Source organism: Siphateles boraxobius, unplaced genomic scaffold (genome assembly GCF_051911475.1).
Source record: "Siphateles boraxobius isolate OS27281-9 unplaced genomic scaffold, OSU_SipBor_1 9, whole genome shotgun sequence".
Classification (NCBI taxonomy): domain Eukaryota; kingdom Metazoa; phylum Chordata; class Actinopteri; order Cypriniformes; family Leuciscidae; genus Siphateles; species Siphateles boraxobius.
The window spans coordinates 24221981-24246501 of record NW_027509219.1 but is presented as its reverse complement, the minus strand read 5'-3'; the positions used below and the strand labels follow the sequence as shown (position 1 = coordinate 24246501).

At 43.2% G+C, this 24521-nt stretch overlaps 1 protein-coding gene across 1 annotated transcript in view; it reads left to right on the top strand.

Annotated features, from left to right (window-relative positions):
- The first annotated feature begins 1034 nt into the window (after nucleotides 1-1034).
- ajap1 (adherens junctions associated protein 1) overlaps nucleotides 1035-24521 on the top strand; it is a 69234-nt gene continuing 45747 nt past the window's right edge. Inside the window, exon 1 of the mRNA XM_077223000.1 lies at nucleotides 1035-1929. Coding sequence (XP_077079115.1) covers nucleotides 1901-1929 — 29 coding nt within the window. The 5' untranslated portion in view covers nucleotides 1035-1900. The remainder of the gene's footprint in view (nucleotides 1930-24521) is intronic.

Below are 24521 nucleotides of genomic sequence, written 5' to 3'. Positions count from 1 at the left end.
AATCTTTTGAACATTTGCTGTAAAGGCTGGATTTGATATGCTGTACTGCTCTTTAATGCTGCTTATTTATCTCTTCATTTTCTATTTCCACAAACACCCGATTTATACTGGCACAATTTAAAACAGCTTTCCTAGATGATCACAGACGTTGTAAACCTTCAATGCCTCGAATTTAGAAAGTACATCTTTTAAACTCTGCTGTAGAAAGTGGTATACATATAAGCCTGCTATTATGTTGATGTATTTCCTTTGTTTTGTAGTGAGCTAATGATATTTTCTTTTCATTACCCGAAGACGTAACCCTTGCACATACCTTTTTGTATTTTTAGATTTTTATGAAGGCATTGTTTATTGTTTTTATTAAGCCGTTTCCCCGTGGGGGTCATTAGCTGGTCACCACAAAATGTGTGATTTAACTATCCTTGTGGGGATATTTTGGTTCACAATGAAGGCAAAACGTGACATTTCATAACCTCCATATGCAAGAATGTATTTTCCTCATCAGGGTTGTTTTCAAAAAGCCATTCTCTCAAATGCACCAGCTTAATGAGCTTTCCTGCTGTTGCCTGACAGTCTACAGAGTTTTTATTCATTTTCAGCCGGCTAAAGCCATTCCTGTGAAATAAACAGGAATTCAAGATTATTCAATGCCACCGTTGTCTCTTTCTTCTTCTTCTTATATGGTAAATTGGAGTGGAAGATCAATCATCTTAACAACAAAAAAGAGTTTCTATGTTTCACAAGGAAGAAAAATTTAGCATTGCACTCTCATGTAATTTGCAGGATATGGCTCTGTTGCTTCAGTAAACCCTGACTCTGTATTAACGTTGGGAGGAGAAACTGACCTCCCCCTTAGTGGAAAGTACTGGTTGAGCTTTTCATGGCCCATATGCAGACTGATTTATCTCTGCGAGCAAAGATTGGGATAGAATTGAGTTCGGATGAACTCCTCTGAGGGGAAAAATGTTACATATTTTACTTTAAAATGACGTCACGGGTTTGTCAGCTAAAGCAGGACTGGCAGGTTGTTAGTCAGACGGAGGAGGAAAGGAGAGAGAGAGAGAGAGAGAGAGAGAGAGAGAGAGAGAGAGAGAGTGAGTGAGGGTGGATAGCGCGCGCAGTGGTGATAACACTATCTGTCTATCTACCAAATGACGAGCGTTGCTTTCACGCGCTCTACTCATCACGCGCGTCCGTGAAGTGGTGTTTCATTCCTCACTCTTGTTTTTTACCCCCCTCACATCACCAATTTATTCGGGCTCTAGGAAGATTGCGCGAACTATCGAAGATCTTCTACAGCCGATGTATGACATGCTTTTGCGGCACGGAAATCTCAATGTTTTATCTTGCGTTTTTTTGCCTGCGCTCGGTCTCATTATAACAATGTAGAAAAAGTGCGCGGTGACCGCGAGCGCAGCGCACGGGCGATGTTGACGCCGTCACATTGCCGCCTGGTTCCCATCGCTTCCTGACTTTTTTTCTCCAGTGGAGCAGCTATAATCTAGATGAACTTGCGAATGTAAAAGAAAGGCGGCTGTTGAGAAGCAACTGAACCATCCAGCTGCCCACGCTGTCGCTGGGTCGCTCTGCACGTCCGTGCGCACTTCTGAGGAGAAAACAGCGAGCAACTAAAAAAGGGGACAAGACGTGTCCTTGTTTTTTTTTTTTTTTTTTTTTGGGGTGAATATTTCGCACAGTCCTCGTTTGGTCCTCTCTGGAGAGACGTTGAGCTATTTCAAGCTTTCTGTTTCTCGGATATAACATCAGAATGCTAGCATATATAACATTTGGAGAAAGGTCTTTAACTTAGGGTGACCATTACGCTTGAGCGTCGACGTTTGTTGGAACGCATAAATGGACGAATACCAGAAGGACTGATTCGGAATTGTTGTCTGGAAAAATGTGGCTGAAACGGTGTGTCACACACAGGTAATAAATATCCCTTTTGAGATTTCTCAGCTAAAGGCTGAATGCATTCATTTCCAAACGCCCATTTCCAAAATCCTGTCATCTGTGAAGAGTTTTGTGGCAAGTTGATGCGCGTCATGCTGTTTTCACTTAACTTGTTTTTAATGAGATGTCTAACTTAAACCTCACAGCTTTGCTTTGTTATTATTCCTTAGGAAATCTTTTAAGTGATGGTGGTTTTTGTGAATAACTAGAGGTCTCGTAATTAACAAGATTGCGAATCGAGTTGATGTTATTCACGCAGATCTCGCTAGGGGCCGCCAAATAACCGCCATTCAATTCCAAAGACTTGACGCGCGCAAATTAGGTCGAGCATCAGCTAAACACACCCTCACATACCACAGTATACCATGCCAGAACAACATTTTCTGTGTGGTCAAGACAGTTATGCAATTTTATGAATCACATCTCTCACTGTTTGTGTGACATTTTGATCATAGGGTTCAAATGGTGTGCAATTTGCTAGTGAAAAGTCAAGTTGAGTCAGAATCATAAGAGCTGTAATGGACAGGGATTTATTGATGGTTTACAGGAGCTCTTAGAACTTCTATGGCAAGAGTAGGATTAAATCAGACATGCATGCAACACATCTTTATTATACATTCTGCATGGACAAAAAGTCAGCCAAATGTAAGACACTATGCTCGTGAATTACAGCCGCCCCATGAATATAAGAGCCACAAAGAGGAAGCACTTTACATTGAAATGTTCATTACTCCAGTCTAAATAGGTTCCTAGCACTTAGGAACCCCATTCCAAAGATGATGAAAACGGCACGGTTAAAAGTTTGGTTATTCAAAGTGGCAGAATTTGACAGCTGTCCTTGCCATTACATCTGTTTAGCAGCTGTTCCAGAGGCATGTGGTGGAAATGATGATGGAGCCAGGTGAGCATCATTGTTCATTCTCTACCTGATGAATGCAACATCTTGCATTCACCAGTTCTCCAGAAGGTGCACTATTACTACAGTGACAAAACAAAAGAAAATTTATATTTTACATATTATTTTGCTGCATGTTCTGTTTAGATGAGTTCTTACTTTGTAGAGCAATGTCATACTGTCCAGACTGGTCTTCCAACACAATCCAGAATGGTTAGTTGGGCTTACTCAAACATTTGTGCAAACTCATTGTTGTTTTATGTTCAGAGACAGAACATGTACAGGAACTCAAGGATCTTGGTTTTTAGTGGCTTTTCTCTGCGCTTCGTTGATTTAAAAGATCAATAATTATTAACAGTTCAGTATGACAGTATCATAGAAGAAAGTTTAGAGTTTAGCAGTGTGTTACATATGGAGAAAATTTGGTATGAAATTGCCGGTAAACCAGAGGAATTTGTTTTTCTTTAGATCTTCTGCTAAAAAACACAACAAAATACAACAAATGTAGCCTCCCATGCATTATATATATACATATTTTTTTTTTAATTAATTTTACAATACACAGTGGCAATATTAAGGCATGCTTTGTTGCACACCATCAAGGTCTGAGGTTGATCAGCTGCCAAAGTTATGAGACAACGGGGAATTTCTCTCTTTTGCGGTTTATAAAATTCCTCACTATCCCGAGTAAGCTGAACAGCCTTGATGAAGATTATTAGCTGCATCTCTTAATTGCTCCATCAACTGCTTTAATATCTTCACATCAAGGTTATGCATCCTCTCACGGTTCTGGCTTTCTATCGAGACTGCACCTTGAGGAATTATGCTGATGTTCTCATATTAAGATAACCTGGCGAATGGCTCCTCATATGCAACAGACTGGGTATGTATCTCAGTGTTCAGTTAACTGACCTGAAAGCCGTTAGGGGAGTAAAGAGTGACGTGGAAATGTAGGAAATATCAGCCCCTGTAACTGACCTGAGCAGCAGCTGGTTCATTACGGGCTCCGTCACTGGAAAGGATTAGCTTGTTTTTTTTTGCTTTGACACGAGCTGGTGGGTAAATTACAATTTTTTTTAACTGTTTAAACGACTCAATTTGATCCTATTTTTACATTTTCTTCTCCTTGTCAGATGGGGTTCTTTAAGTGCATACTGTAAAGCCGTCAATGTCTTATATGGCAGCACACAACTATTGCATTACCATGTACACTGTAGCGTGTAATAGCATGCCACTTCTGTAATTTGTTTTCTTCCCGGATGTAAGCTCACCTGCTCGCTCGCACACAGTAATGCATGCCTGTTTAGTGCCAGGAGTGCTTCTGCTCTTCATCTGACACTCTTGATGGTTTGATATAATTGCAGGACGATTTGATTGCGCCCACCCCCGCTTAAACTGTTATGTAACAACGTCTTCAATGGTTCAATAAGCCAGAAAAAACTCTCCATACTGCAGCTAATGGCACAAATGTCAGTAAAGCTGAAGTTATCTTAATCAGGAGAGTTTTTAAAGGCCAGGACAATTTGAGTCTGAAAAAAATGTCTACGATTCCACTCAGGAATAGTCACTAAAGGTTTTGACTACTTCAAAGGCATAAATAAAATTGAGACACCGTGTTTAAAACGTAGAGCTCAACACATAATGGTTATGCAACTTTTGCCACTTCACAAGAGAAATTGCCGGCATTAGCATATGCACATTCAGTTTCTTCAAAGCCTTGATCAGAGTCAAGTAAAACATTATATAGCATCCCGTCAGATTGAACACATAAGTTATAAAGCAGAGGTAATTAACATACAGACTCTCGAGACGTGCACACTCTTAAAAATAAAGGTTATTTATTGACGTCTATAATTCCATGAAGAAACTTTAACATCTATGGATCCTTTCCATTGTACAAAAGGTTCTTTGTAGTGGAAAAAATTTCTTCAGATTATTTAAAAGTTCTTTAAAAAATTTAAACAAAATGGCTCTTTCTGTACATTGACAGGTTTTTTTGGGAACTGAAAATGGTCGCTGCAAGACCCCTTTGTTTGGAACCTTTATTTTTCAGTTCAATGTTGAGTCACCATGGCAGCCGAGTGCCCTGTACCCTTCAGCTCGGCCTGTCTAACAGGGCAGAGGGGGCACACCTGAACTGCATACACACACGTTCCATGTAGTTCATTTGTTCAATCAATACCACCTCTATAAAGCCTCACATTTATTTGTCATGGCACAAGACCAGCAGTGGCTTGCTAGCCCTCCAGGGCCATGTCTCTCTCCCTCTCCTTCTTTTACCACACACAATCTTGAAAATGAACAGTAAACACTTTTATATGAGGTTAAAAGGACTCTGTGGATTTCTCCAAATATCCAGGATGTCGAGGTTCGGCATGAGAGCAAGAAATGAAACATTTAGTAATGCAGAAGTGTATGTTTTTTTTGGCTTGAATGTATGTGCACATGTTTTATTGAGCCTGTGGGCCGTGTACACAGTTTTGCTGAGGGATTTTAGTAATGTGTCTGTAAATGCCTGTGGCTGTGCTGGCTCTTTTATCTGCAAACTTTTAGTTTGGAAGATCCCTGCAGTACAAATGCAATGCAGATCTTTTCATCCGTAATAACAGCTGATCCTCTCCTCCAAGCCATGTTCTGTATTAGACTCAGATAGAGAGTTAGGTTGTGTGTGTGTGCCTGCACAGTTTTGTTGTTGTTTACTGTGTTAAAGAGCCACTTGACTGTACTTACTTGACCTACTATAACACAAATACTCACACACACATATAAGTCATCCAGCGTTGGACACAGTTCTGTTAACGCCCATTAAGAAAATGATTGCAAGCGGGTTCCTATTTACTTTCGAGGCAGTTTAAACCAGTTTACGTTGGCTCAATGTCAATGGAACAGAATGTCTTTACTGGATTATTTGTGCATAGATGACTAAGTGGAACATCTGTTTAACAATCCATAAAAATTACACCTGAAAAATATAAAAATAACAAAATGAAATAACAAAATGTGTGTAGATGCTGAAGTGATTATCATATCTTTCACAAATCAAATTGTTTTTGCACAGTTCCACTTTTTTTTGGTGGAATCTCCATTTCAACCAATTTAATCCAATCAAAGGTTTCATTCTGCCATTCAGCCTAATTATTGGATTCAAATTTGGATCATTCGTCAGGTTGCTGTTTGGCGTTCCCTGTAGTATTTGTTGGATCTGACCTGAGCATTGTCTTGGCATTTTGGATTTAATGGGAGTAAACAGAATGTATAAATATGGCATTTCACGATTCAGCCAAACAGTTGTCCCGGGGGAGATGCTAGTGGCATCAGTCCATTATTCATCCTCTCAAGAGGAAAGGAAACCATTACATTTATTACGATTAAATTATGTCATAATTTTCCACTAATCTGTTCTTGTGAATCTGCTAGTAGCAGAGGTGGGAGCTGGATGTAATGGCTCACAGACTTCTATTCATTCATTATCCATCGTGCATATCATACATTAGAACTGTATACTAATATTAATAAATATATGCTAATTCGTCTCTTCAGTTACTCACAAAAATATGGATTCCAACAAGCAGCGTCCTTTTTATGTTATTACAAAAATGGCTAAACCGCTGTCTGTGATGCATTTAAGAAAGAAACACGTCAAGACAAAGATGACAGGACACCATTAAAACTTGGCAAGTAGTTAGCAATTGTGCAAGTAGAGTCAGAGCTTTAGTGATTAAAAGTGAAGTATGTAGCTTCTGCGACAATAGTGGAACCTAGCGGAATTTCAAAAATAAAACAACCTTGCAAACGGCCCTTCCATGCGTCACGCCTGAGCCTCAACTCAAATATCACAAACACAGCTCGTACGGGGGCTTGAGAAGGCATGTCTCAACAAGAAGATTAAAAGACAATAGACAATAAAAGGTCCATCATATGAGGAATACTTTTAGCTTTGTTTCTATGCAGTGGCGAATTTAGCAAATTGGGGGTCCAAAGCGAAGGTACGCATGGGGCCCCCTCATCCCATCTTTAAAAGAGAACTAAAAAAAAAAAAATACCGACTGAAACCTAATCTACGGGGAAGTAAAGGTTGGAGAGGAGAAAAAAACCTTCCCCTTTAAACCCTGCATACATTTCTTTACTCTAAAATGAAGATGGAAAGCAGAGAACACACAAAGTGTAGTACTACACAAAATAGTCATGATGGAACCCAACAGAGAATACGGTTTCAGATAACACCTGTCTTTGCCAAAATGCCAGGAAAACCAGCACTGTTTATTATTTTTTTAAGATCAAATCAATCTCAATATAACCAGCAAGACAAGAAGTTAGGGTAAACCCCCACAAACAGCCATATACTTATTTTAGCCATATACAAATATTGCCAAGATGAATAATTTACTTTGTATGAGTGAGTGAGGGAGGTTGCAATTGGCATTGCACTTGAGATTGACATTTCAATCATTCTACAAACAAACATTTGTATATGTTTATACTAGTTTATATATTTTATAATGTAATACTTTCACAGCTAATCTACAAATGAATGCAGAGACAAGATAAAGACCGTATATTTTAAATACTTGTTTAATGGCATCTTTTTATGAATGAAGGTCAGTAGACCTATCACTGATACTAATACCCCCCCCCCCCCCCCCTAATTTTAAACATTAATTATGGCCATCCAACATGACAGTGTAATTGAAAGCCGAAAAATTAACATTTATTAGGCTTCAAAAAATATATAACAACTTTTAATTTACGTGAACTTCAAACAATCACATGAACCCATAATAAATGTCATATTTACTTTTGCCCTTTCTGTAGGATGTAACGTTATACACGTTATCCTCACCTAGCGTCACTTCACAACTAACTGCAGCTGCTGTAGTGGCATGTATCCCTAACAGAAGGCGTAAAAAAGTTTGTCATTTTTTGGCAGCGTTGCCAAATACATATCGGCGTCTTTTTTCTTTTATTTGAGCCGCTTGGGTTACTTCGTTTCATTTTCGCGTTAGACTCGTCTTGCTTCGTTGTGTACTTCCCAGTCCTCCTGTCATTGGGTCTCATTCATGAAACATTCGTAAATATACGAGTTAATATGCGAGTGATTTGCGCTTAAAGAGACCTTCCCCAAAACTCTTCTCCTGATTCACAAATACTTCGTAAACGTCAGATGTGATCGTGAAATGTGTGTGTGTGTTAATGATTCCAATCAGTCGTAAATGGGATGCGTGTGCACGTTCATTCTCAATTATCATAAATCCCGCCCATTAAATCCGGCTGACAACTATATATGGGCATCATATTATGACATGAATGCGAATGAAAAAGGAAAATTTCTCAGATGCAGAAATTGAAGTTTTATTATCAGAAGTTCTTTCAAAACGCCACATTTTATTTTCAAGCGTAGGCTACATAGTGGCGTATCGGGTCCTAAAAAAAAGGAAGCTTGGCAGCATATTACAGATGCAGTCAATGGAGTTTCATCTGTTAATCGAACATTCCCAGAAGTGAGAAGAAAATGGTTCGACATTAAGCTTGAGAGCAAAAAACGAATTAGTTCACTTCGGAAAAATCATATTAAAACTGGAGAAGGACCACCATCGCAGATGCTATTACTGGCTATCATAATAAGAAAAACCGTATGTAATTACTATATATAATATTTTTTTCAAAATGCTGTGTAAATATGTACCCGATTAAGGTGAATTAAAATGCAGCCTTATTAATGAGCAAAACATTCGGGTGTTAAGCGCATTATTTACGTGTGGCTGGGAGCAGGTGTAGATTTCTTGCGTACCAACTAACATTTGGAAAATACGAACATTTTAATGAATCCGAAAATTTACGCCAGAACCACTTTACACACGATTTACACAAAAATTCGTTCTGCTCATGTTTCATGAATGAGACCCATTGTGTTTATCTTTCGCCGTTTCGCGCCTCGGCGCGCACCGTTACAGATTAGTCCATTTCATTGAGAAAGTAAGGGGTGTTATGTGTAGGGACAGATAACCATGAACTGGACATTTTAACTTCTACTTCAACATTTCAACGTATTTCTTAAGAATATTAATAACATTTACTATGCTTTTGAAGCGTTCACGATGATAAGAGGCTTTTTCATGTTTTTTCTTTTCTATATATATATTTTTTTTAGGTTGGTTGGGGGCCCCCTTACTACGATCGCCGTTAGGGGGCCCCAAGCAGCCCCCTATCTATGCCTCTATGTTAAGACTGCCACTGTTTCTATGTGTCTCGGGTAAGCAGTTAAGTAGGCAACACCGGATATGTTTACATGCACACATTTTGTTTCAATTTAAATGAATTCATTCTGATAGATGAATCTGAACGTATAGTGTTTACATGAATGATAAATAAAGTGATCAGGTTGATGTGCGTGTTTGTCAAGCTTCAAATCAGAATTGATTTTTTTTTTTACATGCAAATATACAGAGTTTCCCTCTGTATGTGCATACTATCAAAGTCCTTTTCTGTATATAAAGTCTTTGATACTATTCTCTTACATTGCTTCTTTTCTTTGTTTTGAAGAGATGACTTAATATATATCTATTTTGGGTCCTGATTAGGAGACGACAAGCACATGAACAGTTATGCCGTGCTGCTTATATTATATATTGTTATTATCAAAATATTATATATTTATCAATCAGTAAAAATGGCCCTTCCCGCACCCAAAATAAAGTGTCTGTGGATGAGAGTATGAAGTGAGGACTGGTGGAACGTTGTTCTGCTCCACTTCACTGACAATTAGTGGTAGGAGAATTTTAGAATAACACTCATTTATGAAATTTTATTTAACAACAACAAGTGCAGCTCGTTCCGCGTGTCATACGTCATAGTGTGTCATCACGCCATTTCTACATTATTGCACATGTGCATTCCTTTCCGGTATCGGTTTTCAATCTGATCAAGTGTTTACATGTGCTCTCGATCGGATTAGAAAAGGAATAAACCACCCTATACAGTCCGATTGAGCCGTCAATCCGATTACTAATGGATTATTTGGTTGCATGTGTCTCTAGAACACGAGCGTCTCGCTTATAATAAATCCATCCAACATATCTGCACCGGGAGTATTTTTTGGCATGACGCACCACAACTATTTGAGGCTGTTTGCTTTGATTTGTGCATGACCTGTTTAATCTTTATCTTGCATACTTCACCTTAAGTCATTGGCCTTTATAGTGTCGTGCAGGGACCAGTCCGTACATCCAAAAAGAAAAGATGCAAATTATTCCGGCCCACCCAGACTTTATTTTTGCCTCCGCTAATTTTTCTCTGTAGAAAAATTAGACCTCAATATTTTTCAGGTTTTTGACAATATTTGACAAATACATCTCAGTATTTATTTATTATGTCAAAAAATGCTGGGTAATATTTATTTATTTATTTTGACCAAAAAGCTACTATTGTTAAATAAATTCAAAATATTTAATGCAAAAACTGAAACACACAAAAAAAGATATGTTACACTAGGAGTGATATCTAATCCTTATATTAACTACATCAATATTTAACTTTCAGAAAACATTTTTTGTTTATTGATGTTGCAAACGATTAAGAAAGTATTCAATGAAGCAGACAGTTCGTAGAGATTCAGGAAAATAAAATAAACTTACCTAACTAAAAAATGTATTTGCTCTTTTTTAAGGCAAGGTAGCAATCTTCTATTTTGTCTTCCATATATTATATTCCTTAGATTCTTTCAGTCAGCCCTATAGTTTGATTAATTGAATAAGTGAAACATTTGTCCTCAGTCTTTAAGTTTCTTTCAGGTCAATGTTTTTTTGCCTGTGATAATGATTTGCGCTCGAGTTTCCTATAACGCCACATCAGAGTGCGCAGACAGGGGAACTTTAGCTTACGTGCTAATTACAAGTCTCAGATAGTTTAGAAATGTAATTGGACAGTGTAATTGCTAACTATGCGTGACAGCAATATGGACACCAGGGACACATAAACTGCCACAGAGAGTTCCTGAAGCTAACTGGATGTTTTACATACACTGTGACTTATTGAGGTCAAACAGGAATCGTTTATTTAGCGTGACGAGGCATTAAAATGCCATATATCATGTTAGTCCAAACATGAGCTTCTGTTGGTATAGGAGCTATCAGAAGAGATATAAATTACTGCGCTCTGTGCACCAATGAATCCTCTGAGTCCATATCAGCTGGTACGCAAAGAGTTGCTTGCGTAGCCATCCACTTTAAGAGACTTTGCACACTGAGGGTATGTATCTACCAATAAAGCCATCCTTTCACATTTAATACATGGCAAACAGAGGTAAATCTGGAAGGATCAATGCACTCTGCCATGGCTTGGATTGTGTGTGTGTGTGTGTGTGTGTGTGTGTGTGTGTGTGTGTGTGTGTGTGTGTGTGTGTGTGTGTGTGTGTGTGTGTGTGTGTGTGTGTGTGTGTGTGTGTGTGTGTGTGTGTGTGTGTGTGAATAGATTATCTGTAAAAAAGATTTTGTAATTCCTCTTATACTCACCAAGGCTGCATTTATTTGATTAAATACTGTAAAACAACTGTTTTCTATTTGAATCTATTTTAAATGTAATTTCTTTATGTAATGGCTAAAGCTGAATCTTCTAGCATCATTACTCATCATAACTCTAGTCTTCAGTATAATGTGATTCTTCAGAAATCAATTATTATCAGTTATTATTGGTGCTCAATTATTAATAATGGTTCTTATTATCAATGTTGAAAATCATTGTTTTGCTGCTTAATATGTTTGTGGAAACTGATACATTTTGTTCTGGATTATTTGATGGAAAGATATTTAAAAGAATACAATATACTTTTTTTGTAACATCAATGCCTTTACTGTCATTTTTGATCAATTAAATGCATCCTTTTACCCAAAACTTTTGCATGGTACTATATCATGGTTTCCACAAAAATATTAAGCAACTGTTTTCAACATTGATAATAATAATAAATGTGTCCTGAGCATCAAATCAGCATATTATAATAATTTTCTGAAGGAGCATGTGAAATAATTCAGCTTTGCCACCACAGGAATAAATTACATTTTAAAATATATAAAAATTCTTTATACAGTAAATATTATTGAAACACAGTACTACTGTATTCTACTGTATTTTATCAAATAAATGCAGCCTTAATGAGCACAAGAGACTTCTTACTTGCTTTGGATTTTTTTCCAACACCAGCATATTCAACATTTTACTTATGCAACATCAATCAATAATTAATTGGAAAAAAGAATAATTAATTGAACTTGTGTTGAACTTATGATATCTCTATGGAGATTTGATTGACATCACATTTGATTGGACATGAACCGTAATGACAAAGTAGTATAACGCTTGGCAGATAGCAGTAGAGGAGTATGACAGAGAGAAAATAGATGACTCTGCCCCAGATTCTGTCCAAGGAGCATATCCAGCTCGGGGGTCAGTTAGGAGTTAGACTTGCTTTAAACCAGCAGTTACTGATATTCCATATACTCTCCATTAAAATCCGTTAAAAGGTCCGTAATGTTGATGAATCTCTCCCCTTTGAAACTTGATGCCTAGTTTGAGATTTGAGTCATCATGACCTTGAAACCAGACAACATTTCAGATAAAGTTCAGCTTCAGTGACGGTTTCAGACCCCCACAGCGCTCTCCACACTGTTCCATTTTTGCCTTCAATGGAGCTTTCTGCTTAAATATGATTCCATCAAACCGGCTTTATGCTTGGTTAACCAATTAATTTTCTACTGAAGACTTTAATATGAGGAAGATTTGAACATCCTCACACGGGCAAAACTAAATATTTTCTCTCTAAGAAAAGAAGACGGTGGTATTCCTTGACAGAGCTCAGTGTTTTGTTCCTGATTAGCAGTTGGCCGATTATTAATGTAATTTAATACTTACGACTGAACATGCCCAAACACGCAGAGTCAGAAACAGTCATTGTTTAAAGTCTGCTCCAGTCACTGGAAACAGTCTGCAAGTGTGTTCAGATCAGTCTTAGAATGTTTCAGCTAGTCGATAAGTGTGTCCCCGGCTTAAAAACTTGTCACATGGACCACATTCCTGAAAGCCTGAAAGAAAAATGAGTTAAATGCTTTGATATTTGATGCATGCTTCAGCAGTATCCAAGTATGCAACATGACGTTGCATTGTGCATCAGGGTTCCTGCTGTTTTTGGAATCTAAGTCAGTTTTATTTACGCCTTTTTCCTGTAGTTATGCAATACAGCATACTCAACATGAATCATTTATCTATCAAACTCTAGAATGCTACACAAAAATGATTTAGATGCACTAGCATGAATTTAATATGTTTAAACCCAAAAGTAATTTTAATAATATTAATGTATGATACCATATTACTCTAATTTACTTATTACACCCACATTTAATCTATACAGTAAATATTTCATTTTCACTTGGCTAACAAAATAAAACCTTTAATTAGTTGTGCTAGTTCAAACCTTCATTATTCTATTATTAGATTATTTACTGAAAAAAAATCTTCTACATTCTTCTTCTGACCCAAAGACTATAACACTAGATGCGTCACTCGTATTGTTCTGAATGGGGAAAAGCACAACGCTCAATATGGCGGAATAAGTTCCTCCTTCTAATTGAGAGCCAATCACCGATTGATAAAGTCATCGCGTCACTGCAGCTGCCGTTAGAAGCTCCGGTTCATATAGAAACTTTCACTGTGTATGCGCATAAGCTTGATCCAGCCTGAAAAATTTAGTTCCCTTTCGTTGTCACTCCGAGTTACGTCGGATGACGACGGATGGGGTTTCGCTTAGAAAGCCTATCAACTTCGAGTATTACAAAACGAGCCAATGGCAAAGAAATGCCATGGGTCTGCAGAATTTGCATGGCGTAACTCCGCCCCACCTCGTGGGTATAAAAGGAAGACGCCGGCAACAGGCAGATATGTTTTCGCTTCGGAGCCAAGTGTAATTCTTCACTCCTTAAGCTATCTCTGATTGTCAGCTTCTTACGAGACGAGCAACTCTCCAGTGTTGGTGTGACGGCGATCTCCCGGCGAGTGCACACTTCCTGCTTATCTGATCGTGGTTTGCCAGCGAGTGTGTTCTCCGCGGGCGCTTCAGCATTGAGTTTCTCTCACAAAAAGAGCTTGCACGCGGCACGTCTTTTTAAAGATGCCTCGCCCGTGCACTTCTGGTTGCGGTCGACTGGTGTCTGACTCTGATGGGCACGAGCGCTGCTTGGTGTGTTTGGGCTTTGATCACGCTAAAGCAGCGCTCGTGGATGAGTCATGTTCTTTCTGTGGGAACATGACCATCGCAACACTTAGATCGAGACTCAAGGATCTCGCAAGAGTGAGAGTCCCCTCATCCACACCCCGATCTAGCGCCTCCTCGAGAGGCTCTACTTCGGCTGGTGGCCAGGGTGATCTGAGGGTGACTGTGTGGAACAAAGCGCCGACTATGTGTCCGTGCCCCGCAGCACCTTCTCCAGTGTTGCAACCCGCGAGCGTTCAGGGGATCATCGCGGGACCGTCCTTTGAGGTCCCGCGGGTGTCCTTTGGCGCTCCAGAGGAAGATGCGATGTCAATCGCAGCATCACTAGGCGGGTCTGATTCGTCTGGAAGTGACGACTCGTCACAGCTGCCACCCTCGGGTGTGAATACGGCTGTGGCTCAGTCCGATCCAGAGATGACGGCCATGTTTTCCCGGGCGGCCGCGAGCATTGGTTTGGAGTGGACGATTGGTTTTTGGGTGCAGCTGCGGCTTCCCGTCCTCAGCCTGCCCCAATACCTTTCTTCCCGGACGTGCATGATGAAATCTCGAAGTCCTGGAAGACTCCCATGTTTTCCCGCGACCGCTCGTTGATTTCATCCGCCTTTCCTCCCCTCGATGGGGCAGCCGCCCGTGGGTACACTGGGCTCCCCCCGGTTGAGCGCTCTGTTGCGATGCAGTTGTGTCCTCAGAGTGCCTCTTCTCGCGGCGAGCCTAAGCACCCATCCAAGGCCTGTGGGTTCTCGTCTACCCTAGTGGCGAGGTCCTACAGAGCGGCGGGACAGGCGGCTGCCTCTTTGCATGCCATGGCCACTCTGCAGCTCTATCAGGCGCAGATGCTAAGGGACATGCACGAGGGTAGGACGGACCCAGGGCTCTTCGATGAGCTGCGCGCCGCCACCGACCTCGCCCTCCGGGCGACGAAGGTGACCACACGCTCCCTGGGTCTGGTGATGTCCACAGCTGTGGTCCAGGAGAGACACTTGTGGCTGAACCTGGCTGACATGCGGGACGCTGAGCGCTCTCGCCTGCTCGACTCCCCCATGTCCCAGGCCGGCCTATTCGGCGGTGCGGTGGAGGACTTCGCCCAACAGTTCTCCACCACCCAGAAACAGACTGAGACCATTAGCCACATTCTGCCCCGACGGCCCGCTGCTGCCTCCACCCAGCCGACCGGGCAGATCCCTCAGTCTGTTCGCCGCCGAGGGCGCCCTCCTGCGGCTCCCGCCCCTCCCGCCCGGCCCAAGCAGCAGCCTCCACCCAGGCCCGGTCGCGGAGGAAGCCGTAAGAAGGCGCCCCAGCCCTCTCCAGCCCCGCCCCCCGCTAAACGCCGGGCCAAGCGGCGCTCCTGAGACGGGCTGCTCAGGGATGCTGAAAATTACCTCTCAGGAGATGGTAGCAGGACCACTCCTTCCCCCGGTGGAGGGCCGGGGGAGAATCTTTTGTTCTCCACTCCCCGCTGCTCACCCACGGGTGGGCAGCACCCTAATGTGGTTAAAGAAAGAAGTAACATTCCCATCCCTGAGCACACAGAGTTCCCGGACGACACGGTGCGCCGCCACCGAGCCGTGCACCCCTCGCCCCCCTCTGTCCCAGAGCCGGTTGGCAGTGCGCGCCGTCCCCGGACCGTGCCGCTCCCTTCCGCCTCTGTCGCCAGCCCCCTGGCAGAGCAGACCCCCGTGGAACGTTCTTCCTTCCCTGGTCTCCTCTGTCAGGGCGCGGTTAATGACTGTGCCCCCACACCGGGCCGCTATGCCGTCCATGTCCGGGCCAGTCATTCCGCCCTGCTGCACCATCGGTGGGAAGTCTGTGGTCCGTATGACCCCGCTGGTACAGTTTTTGGGAGCCTGGCTAGAGCTCCCCCTCCTGTCCCGCTGGGTCGCACGGACGATCAGGCTCGGCTACGCGATTCAGTTCGCGTGGTCTCCTCCCCGCTTCAGGGGAGTCCGCTCCACTTTGGTCGGTGGCAACGCCCCTATTATGAGAGTAGAGATCGCCACCCTGCTGCGAAGGGTGCGATCGAGACCGTCCCTCCGGCCGAGATGAGGACCGGCTTCTACAGCCCGTACTTCATTGTCCCCAAGAAAACCGGTGGGTTACGGCCAATCCTGGACCTCCGTGTGCTGAACCGTTCCCTTCACAGGCTGCCGTTCAAGATGCTCACTGCCAAACACATTCTCGGATGTGTGCGGCCCCAGGATTGGTTTGCAGCAATCGACCTGAAGGACGCCTACTTTCATGTCTCCATTCTCCCTCGACACAGACCGTTCCTTCGGTTTGCCTTCGAGGGGCAGGCATACCAGTACGCGGTTCTCCCTTTCGGGCTAGCCCTGTCTCCTCGCGTCTTCACGAAGGTCGTCAAGGCAGCCCTTGTTCCCCTTCGGGAACACGGGGTTCGCATCCTGAACTACATCGACGACTGGCTGATCCTAGCTCACTCTCGAGACCAGGTATGCGAACACAGGGACCTAGTGCTCTGGCACCTAGCTCGTCTGGGCCTTCGGGTCAACTGGGAAAAGAGCAAACTTTGCCCCGTGCAGAGGATCTCTTTTCTCGGTATGGACATCGACTCGGTCGCCATGTCCGCGCAGCTTACGAGCGAGCGCGCGCAGTCACTGCTGACTTGCCTGAGACAGTTCGAGGGCAAGAGTACGGTTCCACTGAAACTCTTTCAGAGGCTCCTGGGGCATATGGCATCTGCAGCCGTGGCAACACCGCTCGGATTGCTTCATATGAGACCGCTTCAGCTTTGGCTTCGCGACCGAGTCCCGAGGTGGGCATGGCAACACGGCACCTTCCGAGTAACTGTTACTCCGTCTTGCCGTCAGACCTTCACCCCGTGGTCGGACCTCAGTTTTCTACGGGCCGGAGTGCCCCTGGAACGAGCTTCGCGGCATGTTGTTGTAACGACAGATGCCTCCTCCACGGGCTGGGGTGCCATGTGCAATGGACGTGCTGCCGCGGGCTCCTGGACAGGACCCCGCCGCCTCTGGCACATCAATTGCCTCGAGTTGCTGGCCGTACGTCTTGCTTTGCGCCGCTTCCGGGCCGTGCTCAAGAACCAACACGTACTAGTCCGTTCAGACAATACCGCCACTGTAGCGTACATCAACCATCAAGGTGGTCTACGCTCCCGCCGTATGTCGCAACTTGCCCGCCACCTCCTCATATGGAGTCAGAAGCATCTGAGGTCGCTTCATGCCATTTACATCCCCGGAGCCCTGAACTGTGCAGCCGACGAGCTCTCACGGCTTCAGCCCCTCCCGGGAGATTGGCGACACCATCCCCAGTCGGTTCAGCTGATTTGGGACCAGTTCGGGGACGCACAGATAGATCTGTTTGCCTCTCACGACTCGACCCATTGCGCCCTGTATTATTCCCTGACCGAGGGCACGCTCGGCACGGATGCACTGGCGCACAGCTGGCCGCGGGGCCGCAAATATGCGTTTCCCCCAGTGAGCCTTCTTGCGCAGACCCTGCGCAAGGTCAGGGAGGACGAGGAGCAGGTCATTCTGGTCGCGCCATACTGGCCCGCCCGGACCTGGTTCTCCGAACTAGTACTCCTCGCGACAGCACCTCCCTGGCCGATTCCCCTGAGGAAGGACCTCCTTTCTCAGGGACGGGGCACCCTATGGCACCCTCGTCCCGATCTTTGGAACCTCCACGTGTGGCTCCTGGACGGGACGAAGCAGGTTTGAGTACCCTTCCACCTACGGTGGCGGCTACCATCACTTCCGCTAGAGCGTCGTCCACGAGACACGTCTACGCGTTGAAGTGGAACCTCTTCGTCAACTGGTGCTCTTCTCTTCAAGAAGACCCCCGGAGATGTTCGATTAGTGTCGTGCTTTCCTTCCTTCAAGATAGGCTGGAGCGAAGGCTGTCTCCCTCCACCCTGAAAGTCTATGTTGCCGCTATTGCCGCACACCATGACCCAGTCGAAGGTAAGTCTGTTGGAAGGCACGACCTGATCATCAGGTTCCTGAGAGGAGCGAGGAGACTGAATCCTCCTCGCCCTCCTCTCGTTCCCTCTTGGGACCTCTCAGTGGTTCTAACTGCCCTGCGGAGTGCTCCCTTTGCGCCTTTGCAATCAGTGGAGCTTAAGTTCCTGTCTATGAAGACAGCGCTCCTGGTTGCATTGGCCTCCATCAAGAGGGTGGGGGACTTGCATGCTTTCTCCGTTGACGAAGCGTGCCTGGAATTTGGGCCGGCTTACTCTCACGTGATCCTGAGACCCCGGCCTGGATATGTGCCCAAGGTTCCTACCACTCCCTTCCGGGACCAGGTGGTGAACCTGCAAGCGCTGCCCCCGGAGGAGGCAGACCCAGCCTTGGCACTGCTCTGTCCAGTACGCGCCCTCCGCGCCTATGTAGACAGGACGCAGTGTTTCAGGACCTCAGACCAGCTCTTTGTCTGTTATGGTGGGAAGCTGAAGGGAAAGGCTCTCTCCAAGCAAATGTTGTCTCACTGGATAGTGGACGCCATTGCCTTGGCATACCAGCAGCAAGGTCGACCGTGCCCCCTTGGTGTGACTGCCCACTCCACCCGGAGTGTGGCATCCTCTTGGGCTCTAGCGCATGGCGCCTCGCTAACAGACATCTGCAGAGCTGCAGGCTGGGCGACACCTAACACATTCGCCAGATTCTACAATCTCCGAGTGGAGCCAGTGTCCTCTCATGTACTCGCTTCAACCAGCTAGTACTGGACCCGCTCAGGTGTCTTCGCTTGCTCGCCATTCCACTCCACGGACTGGATACGTGCGATATTCTCCTCAGGTGAGCTTCCCCGAAAAGCCCTGAGTTCCTCCAGCACTCCTGACGTTGGCGCCAGTGTCTATTGCCTGTGCGTCGGCTAGGTGCCTCCCGTGTGCATGGTCCCTCCCCTGAGCGACCCCCACATGTGTATTTCCACTGTAAGCCTCCCGAGCATGTGTCTTTCCCTTGGCAAGCCACCTTGCCACCCCTGGGGTTGAAATATTCCACCTGCGGCTGGACACCCCAGTGTTCTCCATGTCTCCTTCGGGTCACATGTGTATTCTCTAAGTCCCCCCCTCTGGGTTGGCAGTAATTGCATATTTCCCCTGAACTTGGGATATGCTCCCCAGTGTACCTTGGTATTCCTGTGCTAAATAGGAGTCCTTCGTCCGTGCCAGTCTCACGACATGGATCTCAGATTTACGCAGGGCACTGGAAGACAGCTGAGAAGGTGGCGTGATTAGACTGGTAACCCCATTCGTCGTCATCCGACGTAACTCGGAGTGATAACGAAAGGGAACGTCTCGGTTACGTATGTAACCCTCGTTCCCTGAGTAGGGAACGGAGACGTTACGTCTGCCTGCCACTTTCCGCTGTACCGCGGGGATCGCCTGAGCTCAGTCTTGGCTCCTCAGCGAAGAAACATATCTGCCTGTTGGCGGCGTCCTCCTTTTATACCCACGAGGTGGGGCGGAGTTACGCCATGCAAATTTTGCAGACCCATGGCATTTCTTTGCCATTGGCTCGTTTTGTAATACTCGAAGTTGATAGGCTTTCTAAGCGAAACCCCATTCGTCGTCATCCGACGTAACGTCTCCGTTCCCTACTCAGGGAACGAGGGTTACATACGTAACCGAGACGTTTTCTGTCATGATTCGAGCGTTTAGAAACAAAATTTATGAGACAGTTGTTGTGAGATTTCATTGGTGATTTCAAATATGAAATTTAATTGTAAGCTTGGTGAACAGTTTTGAAGAATTTGAAAGAGATAGGAGCTGCACTGAGTGAAATGACTTGTCTTAAAGGGACTTTGTTTTGATCTCAATAAATCAGGCTTTAAGTGACAGCTAATGTTAAGTCTTGATTTTATTTCGGGGGTCTAGAATGTTTTCATGCGTGAATGCTCAAAAAACACCTTATTTTACGTTGCAGCACCTCTCCTCCCAGTCTGTCAGGAACGCTCTGTTTAGTTCCTGTCTCTATGATGGCCCTCCTTCCGAAGAGCTCAATGTGCTCTAATTGGTCGACTGGATCAGTGTGTTGTGATTGGTCAACCATTTTGAACGTGTTTCCGAAATGTCCCACCCCTTACCATAACCATGTTAGATCCTTTGCAGATTTTTTTCATATTCAAACAGCAACATTACACACTAAAGAAAGTTGAAAATGTAAAAAAAAAAAGCATAATAGGTCCTCTTTATAGATACTCCTAAAGGCAGGTCAGAGCCAGAGAGTATTTTAGGTAACATAAGGAAATGAGGGTGAACATTGTTCAGGATTACTTTCTGAGTTGCATGCTCTCTCATCTGTGTGTAATTTATGTATTAATGAATTTTCTGGTATGCCGAGTCGTAAATTGCTTTGACCATCAAATCACGTTGTGGCATAGGGACACATTATACACACACACACACACACACACACACACACACACACACACACACACACACACACACACACACACACACACACACACACACACACATTCATCATCTCAGCAGCGCTCTGGCTCCTCTACACTGATCTTCCTTTTATGTTCAGTAAGGTCAGTAATCTCATCTCACAGATCTGCTTAGGGAAACTCTCTCTCTCCTTCTCCTTTACTGTCACTTAATTGGAGTCTTGTCTTTACTGCTCCATATGTGTGTGGTGGGAGACATGTGAAGTAGAATGGCAGGATTAATCTTGGCACAGGCGTTGCAGAAGAAAATGGAGTCCAGCCCTGCTCATAATTTGCTTTTTGCTCCTCTGGACAGGCGTTTTGCTCAGACGCTTGAGCCAGAACTGACCTTAAGGCTTTAAAATGCAGCAGTGTTGACCTCTCTCCAACCGTTATTATTCTGGTCCACTCTGCCTTAAAGGTATGAACTTAAAGGCAGTGAAAAGAACAAGTCATTGTTTCTTATCTATTTTAAGTCCTTCACGGCTATCTCTCACTCTTTTTTCTTTCGGGAGCCATTTGAGAGCTTTTTGGAGTCTTGACCAACATTTGATATCAAGAACCAAAAGAATAGTTTATTTAGTACAAGAAAAGACAAAGACTTTAAATATACAGTTGCTATTGAGAGAAATTTTGTGAAATACACAACTATTCAAATGTTTGGAGTTGGTAGAATTTTTTTGTTTTGTTTTTGAAGTCTGTTTTTGAAGTCTCTTATGCTCACCAATGCTGCATTCATTTGAACAAAATACACTAAAAACCGTAATATTGTGAAATATTATTATCATTTAATCTTCTTGGGTCAACGGATACGCCGGCTTGTTCTGCTGGATTTTTTTCTCATAACAGTGGAAACAACAAATACTCCGTCATTTTTTGTCATACAGAAACGAGTAATGCATCATTCGATGCATCATACTTTTATTTGTGTACACTCACAATAACGACAAAACTTGGACTTTATTTGTAAAATAAAGAAAACTAACAGGGTGCGCTTTCTGCCATCTCAATCTCTGTGAAATTCTTTCTGAAACACGTGACAAAAATTAACCGAAACCCAGCGAATACTTACCACACAGATATGAGAGATATGTCTTAGAAAACTTGAAGTGTACTTTTAAATTTAGTAATTCATATCAAAAACAAATATTCTCTATTTATGTAATCCGTATGAAACCAACGAGAGGTACAGTTTCTCATGTGTCTGCTCATTATTTTTTAATGTGACCACACGCTGCACAGGCTATTCACATGGCAATCGTCCACGTGAGGTGAACCATGCGAACCTGTAAACGATCACCTCCATAAACAATGCATCAAGCTTCATTATTCCTCTGCTTTTCAACGAGTTTTGAAGTAGACGGGCTGTGAGGAATAAGCCTTGAATTTACCTCAGAAGAAGAAGAAGACTAGCTTTTTTTCTATTTTGAAATATATTTATCCCTGTGATGTGATTGCAAAACTTTTCATCAGTCATTACCCCAGTCTTCAGTGTCACACGATCCTTCAGAAATCCTTCTAATATCCTGATTTAGTGAACAAGGAACTTTTCTCATTATTAACAATGTTGAAAACAGTTGTGCTGTTTAATATCTTTGTGAAAACAGTTTTTTTTTTCAGGATGAAAAGTAAGATTTCCAGTAAGAAATCTTCTAGTTCCCCTCTTCTAGTTGTATTTCATGCTCCCTCACGGCTTGCTGTTTGTCCAACCTTAGAAAAGCCTGTGGGCATCTCGGGCAGGTTACAGGTGAGGCCGTGTGCAGGTGAGACAGCGCTTTTCCCGCCTTGCTCCCACGCCCTGTGCTTGAGACAACCTCATAGCGCATCCGAGGTGAAAGCATAGATAATTAATAGAGCATATATAGCCTGTGGTTTTAGGACCAGAATAAAGCAACGTTGATGCTTGCCATTTAGAATTACACTGAGCCATTGAGCATTAAAGAGGCCTATTTTATAGACAGGTACTCAGTGATCCGGAGCAAGCAAGGACATGTGTGCTGTCCATTCCGTTTTACTCTGGAATCCACAGAAACCTCATTTATTTAATTATTATTATAGGTCTTTTTGCATCAATTTTTTTTGGAGAGCGGTTGTCAGTATTATTCCTGTCAGGCACTAAGAAATCCGTCCTTTTCTCTGTCCAGGTGTAGGGGAGATGCCAAAAGCAAACTTTAAAGTCTTCTTCTATAATGCAAGAAGAGAGGGATAAAGCAAATGCACTGGAGGTCATCAGTTATCTGTTTTATCAGACTGCTTTTGGAAAAGTCAAATATCACTGTCAGACAAAGAGAAGAATGGTTGATGCTGTTGTCTCTCTGTTTCTATCTATCTATCTATCTATCTATCTATCTATCTATCTATCTATCTATCTATCTATCTATCTATCTATCTATCTATCTATCTATCTATCTATCTATCTATCTATCTATCTATCTATTATATCTATCTATCTTTCTGGCTTTTCATTTAGGCAGTTCAATCCAGTCAGATGAATAGGCATGTTTGATCACGAAGAGTTGCCCCCGGAGCAAGAAATGCGTGAGGGGAGTGAAAGAGAGAGAGAGAGCAAAAGGACCGTCATGGAGCTATTCATGAGCTTCTTTTTCTAACGCAATGCAAATGAAAGGATTCTTGTATCTGCTGAGTTCTATTTTAGGTGTGTGAAAAGCAGCGTGGAGACTTGCTCAGGGAGATACTCACTATACAACCCAGGAAAGATGGGCTGAATGGACAGGAAGTGTGTGTGTGTGTGTGTGTGTGTGTGTGTGTGTGTGTGTGTGTGTGTGTGTGTGTGTGTGTGTGTGTGTGTGTGTGTGTGTGTGTGTGTGTGTGTGTGTGTGTGTGTGTGTGTGTGTGTGTGTGTGAACAGCATTCCAGCATTCCAGCATGTTGTTCAAACTACTTGGTTTTCAAATCTGAATAATAACACAAACCTTCTACAAAGTGTCCTCAGAGAAAATCCAAACACTCCAGACATTGTAGTTGTCAATGAACTCTCTAAAAACATTCTGATTCTGGAAGTGGGTTGTTGTTTTGATATTTACATGGACTTGTGTTTTTCTGAGAAAATGTTAAAATACCAGTCATTAACAAATGCATTAGCAGTGTGTGGTTACAGCACAAAATTGATCATCCTAATCTTTGGTAGTTTAGGACATGTGCACCGATTATGCTTCAGGGGTTTGCAAATTGCTGGACTGAGTAAAAAGATCTCTAAGCAAACAGCCAAATACTGTTCTGTGTCAGCAATCATAGGCAGTCTGCATGTTTGGAAAAGGCGATGTCACCTCTATCCATAGTCTATTTATTTATATAGTCATGTGGTTGTGACTATTGTCGATGTGTGTATTGTCAGGTGAAACATAACAGGCTCTTTGTGAATATTTGGATGCTGTGTTGTTTTAATCAGTATTGGTCATTCCAAATAAAATAATCAAATGTGTGTGCATCTTTACCTCCATCTTTACTTATTTTTAAGTTTTCTTCTCGGCATCTTCAGCATAGTAGCATCTTCAGTACTACTCTCTGTCTGCCCAGAGAAGATGAATGCTATTTTTGTCAAATAAATCAAGAAATATTTTGCTCAACCTGGTTGACATTACCATCATTCAAATGAAGACAAGTATGTAATTTAATGTGACTGAATTGACCTGAATTTTTTTTTTTTTTATGTATAGCCTACTACTGAAAGGTAGTTCCCTTTCAAGGGAACTTCGAGCTGCGTCAAACGCTGCGGGAACGCCCCTGCGTTGTGCGTCATGAAGCACGTATGGAATCAGCCCAATGGAGAGATGAAACGTCATAGGCGGGTGACGTCATCGACCAGGAAACTATAAAGCACCCCAAAAACACAAGCGCATTAGCTTCTGTGCTTTCAGTCGCGCTACATGTGAATCTGTCCCTGTGTGATATTGTCTGTCTTACATACCCTGCACCACACAAACAATTTATCCCTATATATATATATATATTGAGAGATTATGGCGGACGAACAGCAGTTTAGAA